Genomic DNA, 22,936 nt, shown 5'->3' on the forward strand with positions numbered 1-22,936 from the left:
AAGGCATCATTATCAGAAAGACTTTTTTTATTTTCATCTGCCACTGGTCTTGCAAAAGAATGGTAAGAATGATCAGCTTAGGCTATCCTCTGATAATATCTTTATCCATTCTATCCCAAGGCTTCCTGTTTTCCTTGTCAAAGTCTATTCGAAAAGCAGAGAATGACGTCTTACTAGATACAATTGCTCTAAGGAAAGCATTAAGGAATGGAGACACGATATACAAATCCTCATCTAACCCACAAGAGCAGTACCCTATGGATGAAGGAGAGGAGGAACGCAGCATAAAGGTAAACTATCAGTTTTATATAGAGGCAGTCTTGTTCAGGCTTGTACAGGCTTGTTCATAAGCTGAATTTGTATGTAAGTCGGAACTGTATAGTTTATAATTGCAACCCCAGTCTCTGTGAAAATTGGATTTTAAAAATGTTGGGTTGTCATAAGAACCAGAATTAACAATAAAGCTTAATTGCAGACACCGACATTTGTTGTACCAACGTTGTTAGCAACATTCAGAGGTCCACTTGTAACTAGGGGTCATCTGTAAGTCGAGTTGTCTTAAGTAGGTGACTGCCTGTACTATAGAAAGAAGTGCTGTAATGTCATTGAATATAGTAATGCAGAAGGCAGAGGAGTCAAGGATATCATTTATATATGAGCATTATTTAACTTGCAAGGTCCTATACAAATCTTTCCCCTATTGCTGTATAACTAACATCATAAAATGTGCTATTTGTAGAGCGCCGGATCTGAGAACACTTTCTTCAGCCATGATGTTCTCCCATTAAATGTTGGCGTGAAACAGGTTCCATTTTCAACACTTAAAAGCTCATCCCAGAATTCAGAGAATGGAGATGAGAACGTTGAGTTAACCCATGAAAGAAGAGATATAGGGGAAGAAGAAAACGCAGCAAAGTTTCCAATCGGGAGGAGAGACTTTGACAGTAAGTGAAGTTTTGAATATATCAATTTTAATTTGTTTTAAGGGAATTTCAATCACTTTTTTAAAGGATGTTATACAATTTTTTTAAATACTTTATATCTAAGTTTGTAAGGATGAGAATGTATCATGATTGTGTATTGATTGCATATATGAAAGTCTTGTTACTGTTATAGCAGTCAACAGAACATTGTTATGTAACTTCACTAGTATGAGCACCACATGACCTGCACAATCTATCATCACTATCAAGGTTAACAATTCTTATGATAAGATCTTATAATCTTTTGGAAACATAACTTATTAATTAGCTTGGTTAATTGTCACTAAAAACCCCTTCAAAGGAAACCTACCACTAAGGATCTACCTATTAACCCCTAGGCGCACTACGACGTCATACTACGTCCCTGCGGCTAGATACTTAGCGCATCGGGACGTAGTATAACGTCCAGCTTCTGGGACCGGCTCACGAACAGCGGCTGCGGCTGTCAGCTGTCTATCACAGCTCACACCACGCTGTAACACCCGCGATCGGAGCCGACTCTGATCGCGGGTGTTAACCCCTTACACACCACGGTTAAGCATGACCGCGGCGTGTAAGGATGTTCCTGCTATGGATTGGATCCCCCATGCCGCTTACTGGGGGATCCGATCCTCTTCTGGGCATCCCCGAAGTCTGCCTAGTGGTCTTGGGCTGCCTGATCTCCCTAGCAGTCAGATCCCTTCCAGGTCTGACTGTAAACTGTCTGCGCATGCAGACACCAACAAAGAGTTAATAAACCAACAAAGAGTTAATAAAATCTCACCAATTAGGTATAGATGCCCCAAAATTATGTACTAGAAAAGTGCATCTCATGTGGCAAAAAATAAGCCCCTATAGGTCCACAATAAAAAAACAAAAAAAAATTAAAGCCTGTACAATGTGACATAGCAAATCTGATCTGCATGGCGCCCCCTTCCCTTCTATGCCCAGCCGTGCGCCCGTACAGCAGGACACCACCACATATAGGGTATTAGTGTACTCAGGAGAAATTGGGTATCAAACTTTGTGGAGCCTTTTTTCATTTAATCCATTACAAATGTTTAATTTTCCACCCAAAATGAATGTATTGTCAAAAAATGTTATAATTTGTGGACCACACCTCCATTTTGTATTAACCCCTATAAAACACCTAAAGGGTTAACAAACTTCTTTGGTCATTAACAATTCTAGCTATTATTTAGGCCTCTCACAGTCAGCAGGTCCATCTAAATATTAGTCTTGGTGATTTTCCCCAAAATTTTAAAAATGGCCCCAGATTCTGAGCCTCATAACAGTCTAGTAAAATATGTGGAATCTTAAAAAACCATGGCAACTTGTTTATTTTTATATCAGTTCTAGAGAAAGGGGTGATTTGAATGTTAAGGGGTTTTTTGCCATTTTCTTTATATTTTTAAATTTTTCTTTTTACTGCATTTTCAGACCTCTTAGGGTACTTGAAACCTAGGGATCTGACCACTCCCACCATATACTGCAATACCATTGTATATCAGTATATGGGGATTTTGCAGTAGATCTGTATCAGTCTGTTACTCACTAAAGACAGGACTGGTAGTGTAAAACAAATTCCTGGCTCCTACAATGACCGATCGCTGTGTACCCAGTCGCAGCGATCGGAACCAAGATGAGGTCGCCAACGCACCACAGAAATATAAATGCTCCCGGTACCTTTACTGGAAGCTTTTAAATGGTTAACATCCGTGATTTGTGCCAGCCGCATTATGCAGCAAACACCCAGTGAGTGTAAAGAGGGCTCAGCCTGTTAGCCCTTTTCATAGACCCCATCCTGCAACAGAATATTCCGGAACATCCATCATCTTCCATCAAATTATATAAATTATGTAAGGTTTTGTATTCTATAGGAATGGTTTATGTTTAATTCCGTTAAATTTCCGTTCATTTCCTTAAATTAGTTTTCTAAGGCAGTATTTAGGATAGGTCATCAATAACAGATCAGTGGTATAAATACTGAAGCCAAGCAGCTGCCTTTGGAACAACCCTGTGTATGGTTCTGCTTTTCATACAATGTTCGATTTTATTCCAAAACACAAAAATATATTTGGTCAGCTCACCAGATCAGCGTGTTATCTCAGACTCCATCAGGAGTGCACGGAGAGGAGGCAATGAAACTCGTGTTTGGCAATGATGAGATGGATGCAACAAAAAGTATAATATTCTCAAGTACTTTGGTAGATAGGTAAAAAAATTAGGCTTTTATTGAAGCATATTAGTGGTGTACATCCACAAACAAAAAGACTAATCTACGCATTTTGCGCCATTGGATGCAGCTCTTAGTCATGATATATAAGTCTTATTCAGTACACAGGATCTCATGACTAAGATCCTTGTACAATGGCTCAAAGAGCATACTTGTATCATGTGATGTTTATAGTAGATCATGTGAGGAGTGAATCACATAACGTGAGTAATAATGAGTGATTTAGTTTGTGTTAGGACCATGAGTAAGACTTTTTGAAGCCAAAACATGTATCTTAGGAGCCTCTGTGTCTGGTGAACACTGCACTACCTGTTTTCATGGAATTGCAATATAGGAATTTTTTAATTCTGGGCCTCTGTGTACTGGAGCACTTGCTTCTATGTAACTATGTATAGTTTTTTGCATGTTTTATAATTTTTGGATCTTAATCACTTCAGGACTAAGCTATTTTAGGGCTTTAGGGACAAGTCTGATTTTTGAAATCTACCCTGTGTAATTATAACTTTTTAATGCTTTAACATATCCAGCCGTTTTTTTAGATTGTTTTCTCATAACACGTTGTACTTCAAATTAGTTGAAAATTTTTGATGATATATTTTGTGTTTAGCTATGCAAACAGTCCTAATTAACACTTCCCAAATGTCTTCTTTATATTGGCAAGGCTATTTAGGAATCCTCTCTTTTTGAGGTTGTTAGGAGGTTCAGAATTTTGGGAGCAATTTTTCTAATAATCACCAAAACCTATATTTCGAGGCCCCTGCTCAGCTTTAAGTGACTTTGAGAGGCCCAAAGAACAGTAAAACACCATTTTAGAAATTTCGCCCCTCAAGGTATAAAAAATTAACTTTAAAGACATTTTCCCTTGACAGACAATTCTCAAATCTCAATCCCCTAGTGATGTTTACACAATAAAGATCATTTTAACCCCTTACTTTACAATTTTACCCAGTTTTATTGCCGTTTTAGCTCCTATCACTCCCTGGTTGCGATAGGCTGCTCAGCGTAAAATCCCAGGGTGTGAGCGGGGACTCTCTAAACAGACACATTATGATCCATCTAGATGGCTTTTTGCAACTTTTGATGACGTTTTCAATTATATAATTTTTTAGGACTGTACAACCTTTTGATCAGTTTTTATTGATTTTTTAATATTTTTCAAAATAGCAAAAAAGTGCCATTTTCTACTTTGAGCGCTATTTTCCATTATGGGGTTAAACGCTGTGAAAAATCATTATTTTTTTTTCTTATATATATTTAATAGATCGGGCATTTTCGGACACGGTGATACCTGATGTGTTTATTATGTTTACTGTTTATTTATATCAGTTCTGGGGAAAGGGGGTGATTTGAAGTTTTAGGCTTTTTATTATAATTTTTTTAACTTTTTTTATTTTTCATTTTAATATTTTTCAGACTACCAAGGGTACTTTAAACCATGGTTGTCTGATCGATCCTATTATATACTCCCATACTACAGTATGGCAGTATATGGGGATTTCCCTCATTCATTACAATGTGCTGATAGCACATTGTAATGAAAGGGTTAAAACGAGACAGCCTCAGGTCTTCGGAAGACCCAAGATGGCGATGGATCGCCTCTCCCCAATGACGTCACGGGGAGTGACGATCTTCGGTAAGATGCTGGCACCGATCGCGGTAATATGCAGCAAAGACTTACCAGCTACGGAGTGGGATCAGCCCGTGAATACACGGGCGGTCGAGAACCGGCTATGCAACTTTTCTTCGTGGTAATAGTCCTTTATGAAGTCTGTTAACCATTTTAGTGTACACTGGGGTTGAAACAAAATGGAGGTGAAATTTACAAACTGTAATTTTTTGGGAAAATACATTAATTTTGAGCACAAATTAAACAGTCACAATGTATTAAATGAAGAAAAGCTCCACAAAATGTGATACCTAATTTCTTTCGAGTGTGCCGATATCCCATGTGTTGATAAACTGCTATACGGGCACATGAACAGACAAAACACAAGGAGCACCATTGAGAGCCGATTTGCATTGTCACATTTTAAAATGATTATTTTTTTGTAATTTGGGCATATGGGGGATTATTACAGAGAATAATGAGATTTTTTTTTTAACTCTTAGTAGTGGTTGTTTAAAAAAAAAAAAAAAATCATTAATTCTGGTTTAGGGTTTTTAGGTTATAAAAACAATAAAAATAATGGGGCACATTTACATCGGACTTTGCATGTTCTTTTAGGTGAAAATGGCTTGAACATGTATTTTAAGAAATGTCTGCACCACAATTGTGTCACACGCAACAGTTTTGCGGTGCAGCTGCACTAGCCTCCGTACGACAAAAATTAGGGGATGTTCCACTCAGTTTGGACCAATCGCCGTATTTAACATGCAAAGTCTGGTTCACGCCCTACATTAAAGGTGCAACACACAAAAAAAAAAAAAAAGGTGAACTCTGTCGAACTAGTGCAGGGAAGTGACAGATTCATGATTCCTTGCGCACCATCTTCAGTGAAGAGCACTTTTAGTGAAGTTTCCGACTTGTGCCCCAATATGTTGTTTTTTGTTCTGTGTCACCAGGATTACTGTGATACACCATTTATGTTGTTTTTTTATGGTTGTTTTGCAGAATATAGAACTCATTTTGTGAAATTCACTTGTTTTTGCATGGCATTTTTATTTTGTTGTTTACAAAGCTGTTTTAGGGCTTGCTTTTTGCAGGACAAGCTGTACTTTTTATTGGTATGTCGGGGTAAATGTTACTTTATCACTTTTTTTTTAATCCTGTTTTATGAGGTCAGATGGGAAAATACAAAAAAAAAAAATAAAACATTTACAGCGTTCACTGTTTAGTTTCAGTGACAATTTTATTTTATTGTACAGGCATCCAATGTTTCTGGTGATTGTTCAAGTTTTTATGTTGCAATGGATTTTTATATGGGATCAGGGAACTTATTATTTCTTTTTTAAATAATTTCTTTTGTATTTGAACTTTATTTTGTTGGACTGTTTGATAAAACAGCCGGAATCATGATAGTCCTGCTCTCCTATGCTGCTGGAATACCACAGTGATCGCAAAGGCTCAGCTTCTGAGCCTGGGCAATCACCATGACGCAACTATACATGATGGTGCGCAAAGTACCTGCAATATATGATGTACAATCAGGTCAGTGTGTGGAATGGGGTTAACCCCTTAAGGACCCAACCTTTGTTAATTTTTGTATGTGAGCTTATTTCTGTGCAACAAATTGCACTAAGTAGTGATGATAAGTATTATTTCCATGCCTTTTAAAAGGAATCAGGAAAAAAAAAAAAAAATTCCAGAATGTGGTGAAATCATTGAAAAAAAAAAAAAAACTAAAAGTAAAGTATTCACAGTGTGCTCCAAATAACACCTCTATCTTTTTTTGGTACAATCACAGGTTTTATTGCGTGAAAAAAAAAAAAGTTTTGCCATTTTCTGACAATAAGAACTTTTTCATACTTCAGAGTACGGAGCTGTGTAAAGGCGTCATATTTTGTGAGAGGAGCTGACATTTTCATTGCTACTATTTTTAGGAGAGTACAACCTTTTGATCAATTGCATTTCGGACATTTGAGCGCTGTTTTATGTTACGGGGTTTAACACAAGGAATAACAGTTATTTTATTTTGTTAAATGTGATAGGCCAAAATGCCAGGTCTATGATTTAACTTGTTTATTTTAATTTTTTTTATTTTTTTTTATTTATTTTTTTTTTTTAGGGCATATACTGCCCTACGACAGAATGTGGGAATTTTCCACACCTATTACAATGTGATAAATCACACATTGCAATAGATGTGCTAGAACAAAACAGCCCTGGGCCTTTGTATGACCAGAGTCTGTCATGGCAACAGATCACTGCTCAGGATGACATTAGTGTGACATAGAAGTCATATTAAAATGTATTCAGGTTCACTTTGTCTTTATATCCATAATGTATTGCAAAGGATTATACCTGCAATGGCCTTAATTTTAGTTTTCTTTAAGTCGTTAAAAGGAACTTCTAGGGTAGAAGTTGACGCAATAAGCCACTACCAGTATGTTCTGAGGCAGATTACCACCTACTACATACAAGTTTCTTTTATGGACCCCTTGTGGTGGGATCATCCCAAAAAAAAAAAAAATCTACTTTGCAGCGAGATTAAAAATGGTTGCATTAAGCAACGAGGCAGATAGTTTAGAAAATAATTCAACTTCTCCCGGTCCACAAAATGTCCACTTTGCTGTGTTTGATGCCCTTGTAGTCAGGGACCCCAGAAGCCGCGTCTCCTGAAGCATGTCAGTCACAGCAGAGGGAACCTTTTGAGGTGGAGAGAGCTTGACTTCAGTGCTGAACTCTCCGCCTACAAGACATTATACAACCGGTTTACTTGACACTTCAAAGTAGATTTGCTGGATCAAGTTATTACCCTGGAATAGGAAACAAACATTAGCTGTTCTTAGCATCGTGGAGTTTCAACAGATTTATGACATGCAGTCTCATACAATTCTGTGAAAATTCTCTATAAAACAAAATTTTTTTTTTAGTGCTCCGATGCATGCTGGGAAGAGTTTATCGACCTTGTTGGCAAATCTGATGTACAGAAGATTTTTCAAGCTGTTACCTGAATAATGCCGAGTGCCTGTGTAACTAAAGAACACACGTGGATAATAAAGAACTGAATACAAATTTTGCATCATTTATTAATATATATAAAATAAAAAAAAATCTGTGCAATGTAAACATGTCGTCAATTTACTAAAATGTAACAAAAAAAAAGCAAATAAATAACATTTACCAGTGATGGCTTTTATACAACCAAAACATTAACTTTCGAAGTTCCAGAACAAAATCTGTACTGAATTTTTAATCAACCAAAATCAAACACGGAAAAAGCTTGTGACTTTCGCCTGACCAACAATCTGCTTTTTAGCTGCAGATTTATTGTTATTTCTGCCCATGGTTGCCTTCTCCTTTGGTTTACAAGATGGTATAGTTTTCTTTTGTGGGGGTTCACCATCAGGCAGGGCCTGGTTCTCACCATTGTCCAACTGTTTTCTCTTTGCACTTTTTCTTAAAGGCTCCTTATTAGACTTCCCTTTCCCAACTTTTGGTTCAACATTTCCAGTATTTATTTGTAATGCAGTTTTTTGATTTGATGCATCGCCTACAATAACAAAAGAATATTTATTCTGTATACAATACATTCTACAAAATAGTGGTTCAATCTCTTTTAACATACTCAAAATAAAAAAAGAGTCACCAGAAATGTGATTTTTAGCTGGTGACTGGTTCCAATAATTGTAAAAAGTCCTTTGTCAGCATTCTGAATCATCTCTGTAGTTTACAATAGCTTGCTTTACAATACTTGGTTCTGTGCCAGCAGCGTGTGGAGAGTTCCGGGGAAGGGGCACCTGGATGTTCTGTGTGTCTGCGTCTCCTCATTGTTCAAAAATAAAGGGTGAATCTTTTATTCCATTGCAACATTTCGGTGATAGTACATTCTGGAGTGCGGCCTATTATTTTAACATATTTACTGGGATCATATATAAACGATTATAAACTGAAATGATTAAAAATGCTGACAAAGGAATTTTTAAAATTAGCATAGTATTCCGGTTAGGAATGCTTTAGGTCAGTGATGGCGGACCTATGGCACGGGTGCCAGAGGTGGCACTCTGTCCCGGGGATGACAGTCTGGGTGCCCACAGAAAGGGCTCAGAGTTCACCAGACAGGACTTGAATCTTCCTGCAGTTCTAGACAACTTGAGATGCTGCTCTCAATGCTTTTTTAAGGTGACACACAAACTTCACTGATTGGAACTGCGAGAAGAGTAAGAAGAATGAACAGGGCCAGATTATCTTTTGGTGTATTCTTGCTGGCACCAATATTCTTCCTGTACAAAGAGACCCTGGCAAGAAGCTACAATGATATCTGGATTTGCTTCTCCGGCTTTAAACTTTATTGGTTTTCGCAGGAGGTCTATACGACTGAATGTTGTGGGAGAACAGGGAGCAATAATTTACTGCTTAAATTGTCATATTAGCACTTTATGGTAAATAATTAGGTTTTGGTTGTTACTTGGGCACCCGGTCTCTAAAAGGTTCGCCATCACTTCTTTAGGTTAATTAAATATCACAAAAGGTAGGTCTAAATAAATAATTACCAATTGATACACCATTATCCTCCTCATCAAAGCAGAGTACTGGAACAATCTTTGGTGCAGGGTGAACACAGGTTGGAACTTGACTCATACTAGGAAAGGCAAACCGTTTCATTTGGGTTGCAGCATCATCTTTATATGTGCAGGAGAACTGAGATCTGATCAAGTTTTGCTTCAGCTGCAAAAATAAATATAAAAACTTGAGATTACAGTATAGCTAATGAAATGTTGTGAATTTTTGCAAGGAGCCAAATTGTAGCTATTGAAATATTATAAAAAAGGGGAATGTGAAAACACAAAAAAACAAAACAAAAAAAAACACTAGATTCAAAATGAGCAATTCTCTCCAAGTCACATTTCCTATAATTTACCTTGGGTTTGTTTTTGTCTATGCCCTTCTGGACACGTTGATTTAGTGGTTTGGGAGATGATCCACTGCTCTGTGCAGGAGTCCTAGAATAAGAAATGAGGGTAAAAGAAGTATTTGGGTATGTTTGCACACAACTCCAATATACAATCCCAAAACACTCTACAAGAAACAAAACCTCTAGAACACAAATTATAAAAAATAAAATAGAATTGATTATAAACACATATCTGTTCTATTCACCAAATAAGTGTCCACAGCTTTGCATTTCTATGAAAAATGTCTGCTAATGTAGGGGAGGTATAATTTCAGGGGATGTGCAGGGCATATGCCTTGTATTTGTAAGTTGTTCACAGACATTACATTTAAAAAAAAAAAAGTTACCTAAAAAGTGACAAAAGAGAAATGGCTCCAAAGATGGCATTTTCTTCATCTCCACAAAGCAGATCTGCTTTGTTTTTGCTGGGAGGACTGGCAGCTTCTTCATCCAGAAGAATTAGCAATGTTTTTATTGTCTCTCTACCACCCAAGGCTGTGCCACGGTTTATTGCATGAATTTTAGGCTGTAAATATACAGAACATAAATTCTATTACACCAAGATAAACAGTAACTAGATTTCACAAGTCAGAGGAACAAGGGGAAAAAGCCCAGCACCTGAACTTGTTAAAGGAGATCTACCACCAGGATGAAGGATTGTAAACCCAGTACACTGAGGATATACTGGCAGGATATGCTCTCTTTGCTCCTTATACCCTTTTTAAAGAAATATAAATAAAAAACAAAAAGGACCATAAAAATGATTCAAATAAGCCCGAGGGGCTTCAGCCTAAATTAACAGCTATAGAGCCAAAGGCGCTTGTGGCTCATTTGCATACTCCCAGAGGTGGCACATTCCAGCATGCAAGTGTGCTTGGTTTAAAATTCTTGATCCTGGTGGTAGATTCCCTTTACGTCGCAAATTAAGTTATATATTTTGGTAGTGCAGGGTACACAATACAGAACAAATTCATATAAAAGGTTTGTGGAAAATCTAGTAGAATTTTTCATTCATTTAAACTTTTGCCATTTTCATAGAGTCCAGTAGGCATTCTGATCGGTATCTAGTTTGATGTAGAAGTGCACATGTAGCGATAGTGGTATGCGAGTGGAACTGCCCAGCGGACTTGAGATTCAAACAAACCAGAACCAAAACCTTTTTGCCATATGATAATAGCTGGGTGGTTGTTCATATAAAGTTATGCAACATTACACCTTACACTACAGCAATGGAAGAGATCGGTGAAGGTCCTTTATACACTAAAAGGTTTTTTTCCCCCCATCTATACTATTTATGACATATCCACATATGTGTGGATTCCCAGAGCAGTCTCATGAGATAATGAGTAACATAAGATAATTACATCAACCAGTGATGCAGACACAGTAAGGATCCATGCACACTAACGTGTGCCCCCCCCCCGTAGCTGTATGGGCACACGTTGGGCACACTGAAGAGGAGAAGAAGTGAGCTTGCCCCTCCCCATGGAGAATAGTCGCGCATGGCTGTTTTTACGTCCCAAGATATAGCACGCTCTATGGGGCACATTCCCAGATCAACTCTATGGGCGAACAGGAAATAGCGGAATCTATACAATACTGTCTCCCATAGAGTTGAATGGAGAGCGGCCGCAAATGAGTGGCACAATGACCATTTATATAGGTTCCGGGTCCAAAAGGTACGTGCATCTATCATCCATTTATGATATTTATCTAGATTTGTCCATCGTGTCTAGATGGAAAAACCAGTTAAAGCAAACTGGTCATCAGGCTTTAACATTTTGAACTAATGACAGTTTCCCCATTGGCTTTTCAATACTAAATTACCAATATTCTATAACAAACATTCTTAGTACCATTTAAATGTAAACTGGTCTCCCTGCCAACAGAATAGATATGGAATCATAGGGTAGGGTGGGGGTGGTGTCTGTTATAGTCTTGTGTCATCACAGCTCTACCAGCTCTTCCTCCTGCTCACTCATCATGCAGATATGAGCTGACCTCGTGCTGCAAACAAATCACTGTCAGCTCAAGTCTGCATGAGGGAGGGGGGAGCTGGCAGAGCTGTCATGAAAGAAGTTTGTAAGCATATAGCTTGTGTTTGGAAAAAAAAAAAAAATCCAGTTCGGCCGCCGTTTCTGGATTTTTCGCTTTTTTGTTTGATTAAAAAACAAGTAAAAATAAACTAGATTTAAAAATCACAGTAAAAATGTATTATCATTTAGGAGACGCGTTTCGTACCCGTGACGATACAGGATTGTAACAGACAGACTGCTGGCTCAAACCTCTCTGCCAGCAGTGAGCAATGTAGACATTTATACACTTAAAACTGAAACTAAAACATGTTAACTCTAGAAGAAAAATTAGCCTTAAAACAGCCTGAAATCCTGATGACAGGTTCCCTTTAAGTGGCAGTCAGTCAAAAGCAATGGTGGCACTTTTGCAGCGGAGATTGTCAGTCATTCTACACCTTCCTCGCCAGCCCCTGCCCCCATCACTACTAAGCATTTTCATAGACTGCCAAAAATTAAAAAAGCTCTCTGGCGACAGGTTCCGTTTAGTAAAAACTACAGATCATCCTTCAAACAAACAAAAAGCCACTCTGGAACTGATCTGGCTTCCTCTCCCTCACCTGTGCACCTTCAACAAGTAGTCTACTTCTTGGAGATCTTGGGTTGGTGAGCTGTAATTGCAACTTGTGTTTTCAACTTTTCTTTTGAGTAAAATATTTGTGCTGAAAAAGCCCCACCCGGCTATACTCTTAGGCTATACCCCGGCTATATCCATTTAGGTCACCAGCTGCGACACCACTGTGTCAGTGTGTGCTTGGGCAGAGCACATGGACACGTCTCTACTACACATCACATAATCCAAGGCCCCTAATTTTACCACCAAAAACTGTGAAAACCTATTGACTCGAGTATAAGCCAAGGGTGGGGAAAGCATTGGTCACAGTCTTTCTTCCAGTATATAGCCAGCCTGCCTATGGTATACAGCCAGACCCCAGCACTAAAAAAAAAATTAATTAACTTACATACTCAGGTGGGCCAGATGTTAGTTGCAGTTCCTCGAGGCTTGGTGCAGCTCCTCTTCTGTCTGCTCTGCGATGCTCCGGTACCTGTGGCGCCTCTGTCTTCTGTAACACCTGGCAGAGCCGCGGCCATACACTCTGCCGGCGCACACTATGATGCGGCCGCCGAAGTCATCATAGTATGCGCCGGCCGGCAGAGCGCATGGTTGCATCTCTGCCTCTTGTTGCAGCAGGCAGAAAAGGAGCCGCGGGACCGGTGCATCGCAGAGAAGACAGAAGAGGAGCTGCACCGAGCATCAGAGGCGCTGGAAGGTTTTTTTTAATTGACTCGAGCGTAAGCCGAAGTGAGATTTTTCAGCACATTTATTGTGCCAAAAAACTCTGCTTATACATGAGTATATACAGTAGGTGCCTTAGCTAATATGGTAACTTTCAATGTCCAATTATTTCACTGGGTTTACCAGAGTAATTGTAAAATAGCAACAAGCTTACAATGATTTTACAAAGATAATCCTAAAAACACATGAAACCATAGAGATATTTGTATTATACTGACCCGTGCTGGACTGATGCCTGTGGAATGATCAGACTCATTGGATGAATTAAGGTTTTTTATCCTCAAGTCCAAATCTTGAGCCATTTCTATTACAGCCTCAGTGAAAGAATCTCCACTGCCTCTTCCCTTTATTAGTTGCATCTTTATTGCAGAGAGGATTAGCTCTCCAGCATTTCTAAAGAGAAAAGAAAAAGCATCAAAATTGAAAAGCATTAAAAAGGGGGTCTTCTCTAATTCAATATTAACAAAAATACAGCATTTCACAGGTATTATTCCAACTTGCTCCCATCAGTCCTGGTGCACACAATTTCGGTTGCCCCTGGTTTTAACCTTAGTTTAGGGTCAGGAGGACATATTCTTCTGTCTGATGCTGCACTGAGCTCCTTTCTGCCTGTAGCCCCCACCATTGCATTCCAGGACACGGACACACACACTTTCTGCTGGCAAATGGCAGCAGTGCAAGGAGAGTAAAGCTACAAGCTACAGACAGATAAGGTCTTAATCCAGGGGACGGAGAGGGAGGTATATAGCAGAGCTAACGGTGTATGTTATAGCTGTTATAGCAGAGATGAAAATGCAATTTATAATAAGCATTTCGTGGATCTCATCCCTGATCTGTCTCATCGCTCTTTCTATGTGTCAGATACTAGTACAAATGTTCAGAAGGTAAATGAAAGTGTATATAAACCTGCACCCTGATAATCTAAACACATTGTCAGCACAAAGCATCTCACAGCCCAGAGGAATCATGAAGCATCTGCTAAGAGCCCCCGCCCACAAGCAATTGATGATCAGTGTAAAATTCAGTGTAAAAGGGACTAACATTAACTCGTGTAAACATCACTAGGGGATTGAAATTTGAGAATTTTCTTTCATGGGCATATCCCCTTTAACTTCTCAAAAGACATCTACCACAGGATGAAGGATTGTAAAGAAAACACAGTGACATGCTGCTGAGTGTCCCATCTAACAGAATCCAGACTTATTTTCTTCAAAATAAGGGCATAGGAAGCTTTAAGTCTTTAAAATTTATGCAAATTGGCCTTAGGGGTTCCAAGTTCCATTAACACCCCCAGGCTCATTTGCACAATTTTAAAAGGTACTCAGTGTGTTTGGTTTACAATCCTTCATCCTGGTGGTATGCTGATTCCTGGAATACCCATTTAAAGTCATTTCAACACTACAGTCCGCTAATAAAAGCTATTACAGGCTAAATGATGCAATCATTAGTCTTTATATGACAGAATTCTTTGCTATATAGGAAAAACTAAAAATTCTTGGATGCATAAATCATAACAGACAAAACCATCAGAACAGCTCCATGAAAAGCAATTCTGAAAGCCATTCTATGCTGGAAAAAGAATAACAGTTCTTTATTAAAAAACAAGGATATGGGTAATTTCCAAATGTCTGTTGAAATATAAAACAGATTCATAATTACAATTCCAAAAAACGGAAAGAATGTCACATTTTTAACCAGTCTGGACGAAATTTCAGAGCAATCTATAAAACAGAGCATACATTTCTACAGACATTAGAAAAAGTTGATTATGATCAAGACAGCCACTTCAATAACCACCAGGGTTCTTCAATGACACATAGGAAGATGAATGATGCAGGTTGATTGAAGGGGTTGTCCTCTTGCAGGCATATAAAACATATTTATAGCACATGTCAAATACCTGATGGGTGCAGGGCCCAACTTTGTAAATGCAACATTGCACCTTGAGAATGGAGTTCAATTGACTTCCATTACACTTTCTTGAATACAACAGTGCTCCAACTGATTGTGCATTCTACATTTTAAGGGGTACAGGTGGTCCCCTAAACACCCAACTTACAGACGACCCCTAGTTACAAAAGGACCTCTGTATTTTAGTAATTTACTGTACTTTAGTACAAATGTGTCTGCAATTAAGCTTTATTGTTAAACCTGGTTCTTATGACAACTCAACATTTTTTTAAATCCAATTTTCACAGAAACCAAAATGTTTTTGACTGTGGTTGCAATTATAAAGTATACAGGACATGAAAGGACATCTACTACCATTAACTCAGTGGTAGACTGTCCTATAGTGCATCCTCGTTAACCTGTAACAGATCTGAGCCTATTTTTTTTTCCCTCCGGGCCTCAGTCACAGCAATTAAAAAAAAAAAAATTCAAATGAGCCGGTGGCGCTCAGCCAAGGCCTCCTAGCTCCTCAGATTCCCAATTTATGCACGCCCCTCCCCCCACTTCATTGTTATGCACCCCTCCCAGTCTTCTCTGCAGCTAGACAACAGGGTGACATCACCGGCTGGGACGTCAGCAGTGTGTTCTGGAGGCAGGAGGCTGTCACCGGAGAGCACTGGGAGGGCTGTAGCCACTAGTAGGCTAAAGGACCTTTACTGACGTCACGGCCATGCAATCAGCAATCATGCAATCTGGCCTCAGAGATGGCTGGAAGGGGTGCATAAGAATGAACTGGGTGCGTGCATAAATTAGGAATCGGAGTAGCTATGAGGCCTCGGCCGACATAACCCCAAGCGCCTCTGGCTCTTTTGAATATTTTTATAATCTTATTTTCTGGCTTTGATGGAGGCCCTGGAGGAAGAAGTTTAAAAAAAATGACAAACTCAGCCATCTGCTACAGGTAACGAGGGTGCGTTATAGGACAGTCTATCACCGATAAAATGGTGGTAGATGTCCTTTAACAGGTTAGAATGTGTTTTCTTTCTCTCATCAGTCCTGATGCTGTGCGATTTGGCTGGTGAAAACTCAGTCCCGACTACGGTATGGTTTTCCTTCGCTGGTCGGATGCCCACACATCCCCCTCCCTATTTACCTACAGATGATGTACCAGGGTATACTACCCACATGCCTGTGCCCGGTGCTATGCTGTAATACATACACCAGGAGCTGATCTGCACAAGGACACATACATAGTATGGGCGACTCTTCCTGTTCCTGCCTTCTCATCGACATGTGACTGAAGTCACATGATCGTAACATCAATGAAGGTCCTTGAGCCAAATGGATAAATCGTCTTCTGTGGGGTCTGCAGTGGAGGGAACTACCTCTGTTTGGAGAGGAGCAAGGTTCAGCTCAATCCGACATTCTTAAAGGGAACCTGTCATCAGGAGCTCTTTTTCTGGCTCTTCCACGTGCCCATAGAGAATGGTGTGCACATTGCCAAAGTGTTTATAACAAAACAGGCTTTTTCCAATCAAAAGAAAAGTTACTTTTTTTCCCCTTTTTTATTAAATAAAATTCAAATAGGCGCCATGACAAGAACATGATTTATTGTAACAAAAAGCTCAGTGAGGGAAGTGAAATGAAAGGTCAGTGTGCAGATGCTGGGGCCGGATCAATGTGCAGATCTCCTGCCAGGTTACCTTTAACATAACCCTTATATGCCACCTGGTATATGCAGTGAACACAAGTGCCAAAATACAAAAGCAACTGCTCAAAACAGCCCATTAGGGGTTTGAAGATAATGAGATAAACAAAAATTACCTTGTACTGTGTGTTTCTCCAAGAATCTCTTCCAGTTTGTCAATGAAGTGAACAAACTGTGATAGACCTTTAATGTGTTTTCTCAAAGGATCAGTTTCGGATGGAGCATACCCCTTTCCGCCAAGTTCCACAGCTCTAATGAATGAAGTAGCTACCTGTAGTGGGAAAAAAATAAATAAAATTAAAAAAAAAAAAAATGTATACACATAAAACTGCATGTGACAAAAAAGACGAAGTCCAAAGCTACAATGAAGCCAAGACTTCAGTATTCAGTATTGTGAATATCAGTTGGGTTAAGGTAACCCAGTAGAAAGGCATTTTTAACCAATATTGCTACTGTATAAGGAAAAAAAAAAGTCTAACAATGATTGTTAATGTACCATTTGTTGTACTTCGAATTCATATTTCAAACCCATGTACACATTTTCCTCAGTTATAGAATTTTATTGCATGTACATTTTATGTGACATACCAGAAATAGGGACATCTGCTTATTTTTTGCAGCTCGCTTAAGGTCTGTAAAAGCTTCTCTACCAAGTCCTCTCTCTGGGCAGTTTAGGACTTGGGCCAAGGCAATATCATTTTTAGAGTTCACCAAAAGGCTTAAATAGGAACAAAATATTCTCTGAATGACTTCTTTCATCTGCAAAATAAAAGCAAATACGAATCTGAGATTGTTCTTAAAAGCAAAAAGACAGTTTTTTTTATTTTTCATACTAGCTGTAGCTCCTGGCGTTGGCGCGATAGTAAATATCTGCTCTTAGCTATAACAAAATAGAATGGGTTAACGAAAAATATTTTATATGTATCGATGTTTCTCTCTCTCCCTCACTGAGTGTCTCTATGTCTATGGGGAGATTTATCAGAAGTGTCTGAGAACAGAACTGTTCTAGATGCCCACAGCAAACAATCAGAGCTCAAGTTTTATATTCCCAGTCATCTCTAAAATTACAGCTGATCTTTGATTGGTTTCCATGGGCAACTGGAATAGTTTTACCCCATACATTTGTGATAAATCTCCCCCCATCTCTGTATCCCTCTCCATCTTACCTCACACATAAGCTGTCTTATACTCGTTGCCTATAGCTTGGAAGCCACACAGCTCAGAGCTCATATTAATGACCAGTGGCAAAATAACACCCAATCACAGCTCAGCTTCTAACTGCCACAGCAGCGGACAATGGCGCCTGTATATGGTGGTTAATAAGTGTATTTTGGTTAGCGCAGGGTGAAAATTTCGGCTCAAAACCTGGTCTATGACATTCCCTGAGTCACAGAGAGCGGCTGTACAAAATTTGGTGATTGTAAACGGGACAGTGCAGATTCTTTAGCGGATATATATCTATCTATCTCACACACAGAGCTTTATATATTAGATATTACCTTAACAAAATCCATATTATTTTTACATGGAGTCGAGAGGGACAAAGAAACGTGGTCCGAATCTTCTGAATGATATCCAAAGAGGAACTCCTGCAGCTGATCCTGTGTAAAGCACAATTCGGATATCAATAGTTTAGAACATTAATACTGGCAGAGCCATTCAAATGACATTTCAACATTGTCATTTATGAATGGGAAGATTCATTTCAAAATACATGTAGCTTAAAATAACAATTTTTATTACAGTGACTCAAATTTTAACAGTAACTAGTTACTTACAGAAGAGAGTTTTGCTCCTGTAGAAGAGTCAAGCTTTGAATAGGCTTTATATAAATCAATTACATCCAATGAATTGCTGTTCTTCAGAAGCTGGTCATATGTTTTCCTGATGGAATCATAATTCTCCGGAGATGGGCTGTCATCACTAATGACTCCAAGTTTATCTTTAATAAAGTGTTTCCATGTCAGCAGAACATCACTGAGAGAAGCCGTGAATCCAAGTCCATTCTAGAGGGAAAAAAAAAAAAAGTAGTGAATTGTAAAAAGATAGTCACACCCATGAGACTCAAAAGGAGAAAATTGAATAATTCCAGAAGCTTGGCATGGTTAATAACCTAGCACCTTGATGGCACAGAGAAAAGCCATGTGGAAGACCACCTTTCATTCAAGCACGTGGTCTTCATTAGCTCACAACCCCAATTATTTTCTACCTGCAACTCCCTACTCTGTCCCAAATGTCTGCTGCTCTAGAGTTAAAGGAGTTGGCCAGTTTTCAGAAAAGCTCTTCCATTAGACAGGTCTCTACATGTATATATACCCGTGTCTTTGCCTCCTGTTAGATCTTTAGCCCTTCCCCGTTACCCATATGCTGCTCTCTGCATCTCTACACACCTTCCTGATTCTCACTCCTTCAGTCCGTCTGTCATGGCAGCCTCCAGTGCGTTTGTTTTTTTTTTCCTCCGTCAATCTCACGGACATACACAGGGAGGGGTGAGGAGGATGAGTCAATCTCCTGCTGCAGGTCCCTCCTATTAATCAGTATAGGATCTTTGTTTGCATTATGTCTATGCAGAGTGCCCAGAGTCTGTACACAGCATTAAAGGAAGCATCAGGGATGATGAATCAATTGGTGAGCGTTCAGGGATTAATTTTAAGGCAGTAAATCGACAAAATAAAAGAGCCAACCCTTTTAACTCTGTCTAAGGCTTCATTCGCATATCCATATTGGGGGCTATAATCTGTCCACAAAAATTGCGGTCAGATAACAGTCCCCCATAGACATCTGTAGCACCTGGTCACGGTGCAGTGAGCACAAAACATTATGCAACTCAATTGCTGGGTGCAGGGATATAAAAGGAAATCCCAGGTTCCTTAGTAGACTAATAGTAGAATGTATAGGGAAAGTCCAGCATTCTTGTTCCAGACAAAAATTGAAGCTTTATTTCATCATGACATCACATTAAAATAGTCAGCGTAAGGACCAAGGAGATCAAAATGCATCAAGCAAGCGTGAAGAACAGAGTGCTAGAGTGCTCTTATGCTTGAAAGCCCACATCCAGGCTCCAAAGTCTAGAGCATTGCCCCCACCTAGTCATGGACGCCTCTAATCTATGGCTTATACTCTACAATCTGATTACAGATGAGAACCCATGTGTCAGGTTTTCATTACTGGAGCAGAAGGGAACTGGGCAATATAAGCAGCAGAGAAGTAGGGGGGGATCTGCAATGAGAGTATGGAGAAATCCATTATTAGAACTAGATTGTAAAGAGATTTCCAGGCCTCCATTATTCTAACAAAGTTGTCATCTTACGAAAAAAAAAAAAAAAAAGAAATATTTTGCTCTATATAAAGGTTAATAGAAATGTGAGGAGAATCAGTGCAGAAAAGGGCAACATCACAGCAATCACTATTATTCAAAACAGCAACCACTAGTCAAGGGAGACGGACTATGTAGGACAGTCTGAGCAGGGATTTACTCATATGTACATGCCAGCTGGAGCAAACATAGGGGAAAAAAAAGTTCTGAAAGCCCAATCTTCATTCAGTCACTGACATTAGAGAGATTAGATTTCACAAGCTAAATAGAACTAAAACATAGCTAGGCAACTGCAACATGTGGTGTTGTATATAAAGCACCTCACAACGTAATATGGGAAGGAATAGGCACACAATAGTATGCTTATTCTCTGAAGGGAAAGAATCTAAGCTTCTTAAAAGAAAATAAAAAGGGTCATCCAGAAGTTTCCTTTAGCATTTGCCACTTTTCATCCATCAGGCCTCCTGCACATAAACGTGTAACGGTGACGTGCTAACCATTTTTTCCCAGCAACTTGCACGCATCCATATTAACTACAATAGGTGCACAAAAGATAGAAGGGCAGCAAATGGGGATGGGACCAGCTCTATTGTCATCGCTAAAAACACGGCTGCGCCCCACCCTCTCCATAGGCCAGCAGTGATAACGCTAGCAGTGTAATACTGCGGCATTTGTTTTAGCCTTACTAAAGTAAGCAGCTCCTAGTGCCGTTTGAGGGTGATAAGTACTCTTTAAAGGTCTGTTCTATCCCTAATCGAAGGATTTAGGCCAGGGTTTGAGTAACATTTATTGGTCCAGGAGCCATACTGCTCAACTTCATGTAGTCTCGTCAGTAACCAGTACCCAGAATATACCAACCACAGTACAGCACAAAATGCCAGAATATAGCAATAAATACCACCCCTAGAAACCAAATACTACTTTCAGAGCAGACAATAGTAGTGGAGACCCTAGATCAGATAATACTAAAGACCCCCAGAGGAGATTACATGGAAAAATAAAAAAATATATAACCACCTTCTCCGTTTCTGGCACCTTACATCAGTTATGTTATCATATATGTTATATTGAGGAAACGCTCACTGAACTGTCAGCAGGGTGCGGACCACAACTCATGGCTTGACAGGCTGCATACGGCCTGTCGGTGAGGCTTGTGCATCCGTAATCCCACTTTTAGTTGAGATGAATCTGTGCTGCACATCGTGTACATGCTCAGCAGTGAAGCTCCTCTGCTAGAGATCAGAGAAATAAGGCACTAGGAAGAAATGCTGCATTTTTATCAGCACTGCTAAAGTGACCAGGAAAACAGGACTGTGGAGTCGGAGTCAGTGACCATTTCGGTGGATCTGAAGTCAAAGATTGGGGTCGATGTATATGAAGCAGCAAATTTGTGGCTGCATACACGTCACCTTAGACAGCAATGGTGGTCCGGCAGAGGTATGGTGCCACACATGTGTGGCACTGTTCAGCGCCATACACCAGGGAACGATAGAACCTGCTCCATTTTCCCCCCCGTGTGTGCGTCTGTCTGCAGCTGTTTTCTATGGAGTGGTCACCATCTCCTCCTTTCCAGCGCAATGTCAATGTACCCTTAGAAATACCTGTGCAACAAACTATTTTGTACGTAACCCGGTGACTGACTGTATATAGATTTTAGTAACTCGCTATATGTTAATATCTTGTAAGACACTATTGGAGGGATTTATCAAAGCCTGTATGACCTTACACCTACACTACCTCCGTGCTACCGAATATATCAGATGACTGCAGACTCTAGATATATCTGGCACGGTGGGTGACCCGGGGATGACAGAGTGCTAGCTCACCTCACCACTCATATATGTTGTCCTGTTTGTCCACTCTTTCTGAGCTACAATTAAAAGTTATGTTTTATTGCGGATTTTAATAACCCATTTTTTCTATAAGCCCTCTCTCTTCCCCTAGAGCCCAGAGCCAATCTACTGAAATCTGAATTGTCACCCTTTGGGGTGTTAACAGGTTGCAGAGTCCTCTGTAAAGTGATGCCAATATGTAGGACGTTCTCTGACTGACAGCAAAACAACCCACCTTATTACGGACTTACCTTTTTATTGACTTCACCCACAGCTAACTGCAGCATAAGAAGCATGTTGTCCGCGCCGCATACAGTGGTCCTCTCACATTCACACACAAGAGCCCATTGCCTCCTGAAGCACTTGATCAAATCTAACACATTATGCTGAGGAGTTGCCATTGTAATCTGGAAAAGGAGTCAGATTTAGAGACGTTCATGGATACTGCATAAAATGTTCATCACAAGATTAAACAAATTCTCTCTGAAAGCCAGATAGATACTTTCTTTATATACACATATCTGTAACACATTCTGTAGGTGATCCCACTACCATATAGTAGAATTCCTTGATACAGATGCTGCAGGTTCCCTTCACCTCACTGATTATTTGTCACGCATCATATAGACAGAAGAAACCTTTGTATAGTCACCCCCAACCTGACAATGAGTTAACCATCACCAGTCAGATGCACCTCATGTCAGAATCAATACATAAAAAGAGGTGGGAGGTACATCTTTAAGCTTGTACGGAGCTTGTTATCATCTAATCCAGTGGTGCCAAACCTATAAAAAAGGTATTCCCATCAAGACAAGTTTCTTAAAGGGAACCTGTCACCAGGAGACCCATTTGTAGCACTCCCCCAGTCCCCACAGAGCATAGTACATACTCTGCCAAAGTGTTTTTGTATAAAAAAAATTGGTTTTACAGAAAAAAAGATATGTTATATTGTACCTTTCATTAGCATCTGCTGTGTGACTAGGCAGTTGCCAAATGGGAGGGGCTGGAAAGGAGCAGTTCCCCCCACCTTGGGAAACATGTGACCTTTTCAAATATATGAATAACTCCC

General features: G+C 39.5%; 2 protein-coding genes across 4 annotated transcripts in view; one reads left to right on the forward strand and one right to left on the reverse strand.

The window, feature by feature from the left end:
• PMCH (pro-melanin concentrating hormone) lies at positions 1 to 7,927 on the forward strand. The gene is made up of 3 exons (XM_072146395.1): positions 1 to 290; positions 740 to 944; positions 7,732 to 7,927. The coding sequence occupies exons 1-3, from the start codon at positions 60 to 62 to the stop codon at positions 7,779 to 7,781; spliced, it is 486 nt and encodes a 161-aa protein (XP_072002496.1). The 5' UTR covers positions 1 to 59; the 3' UTR covers positions 7,782 to 7,927.
• Positions 7,864 to 22,936, reverse strand: part of PARPBP (PARP1 binding protein) — a 26,160-nt gene continuing 11,087 nt past the window's right edge. For all 3 annotated transcript variants that reach the window (XM_072146390.1, XM_072146391.1, XM_072146392.1), the window contains exons 2-11: positions 22,119 to 22,274; positions 18,498 to 18,725; positions 18,219 to 18,320; positions 17,308 to 17,478; positions 16,836 to 16,990; positions 13,340 to 13,514; positions 10,100 to 10,278; positions 9,720 to 9,801; positions 9,352 to 9,526; positions 7,864 to 8,351 (exon numbers count right to left, since the gene is read on the reverse strand). In XM_072146390.1, coding sequence (XP_072002491.1) covers positions 8,065 to 8,351; positions 9,352 to 9,526; positions 9,720 to 9,801; positions 10,100 to 10,278; positions 13,340 to 13,514; positions 16,836 to 16,990; positions 17,308 to 17,478; positions 18,219 to 18,320; positions 18,498 to 18,725; positions 22,119 to 22,274 — 1,710 coding nt within the window. In that variant the 3' untranslated portion in view covers positions 7,864 to 8,064. The remainder of the gene's footprint in view (positions 8,352 to 9,351; positions 9,527 to 9,719; positions 9,802 to 10,099; positions 10,279 to 13,339; positions 13,515 to 16,835; positions 16,991 to 17,307; positions 17,479 to 18,218; positions 18,321 to 18,497; positions 18,726 to 22,118; positions 22,275 to 22,936) is intronic.

This window comes from Engystomops pustulosus, chromosome 4 (assembly GCF_040894005.1).
Source record: "Engystomops pustulosus chromosome 4, aEngPut4.maternal, whole genome shotgun sequence".
NCBI classification, from domain to species: domain Eukaryota; kingdom Metazoa; phylum Chordata; class Amphibia; order Anura; family Leptodactylidae; genus Engystomops; species Engystomops pustulosus.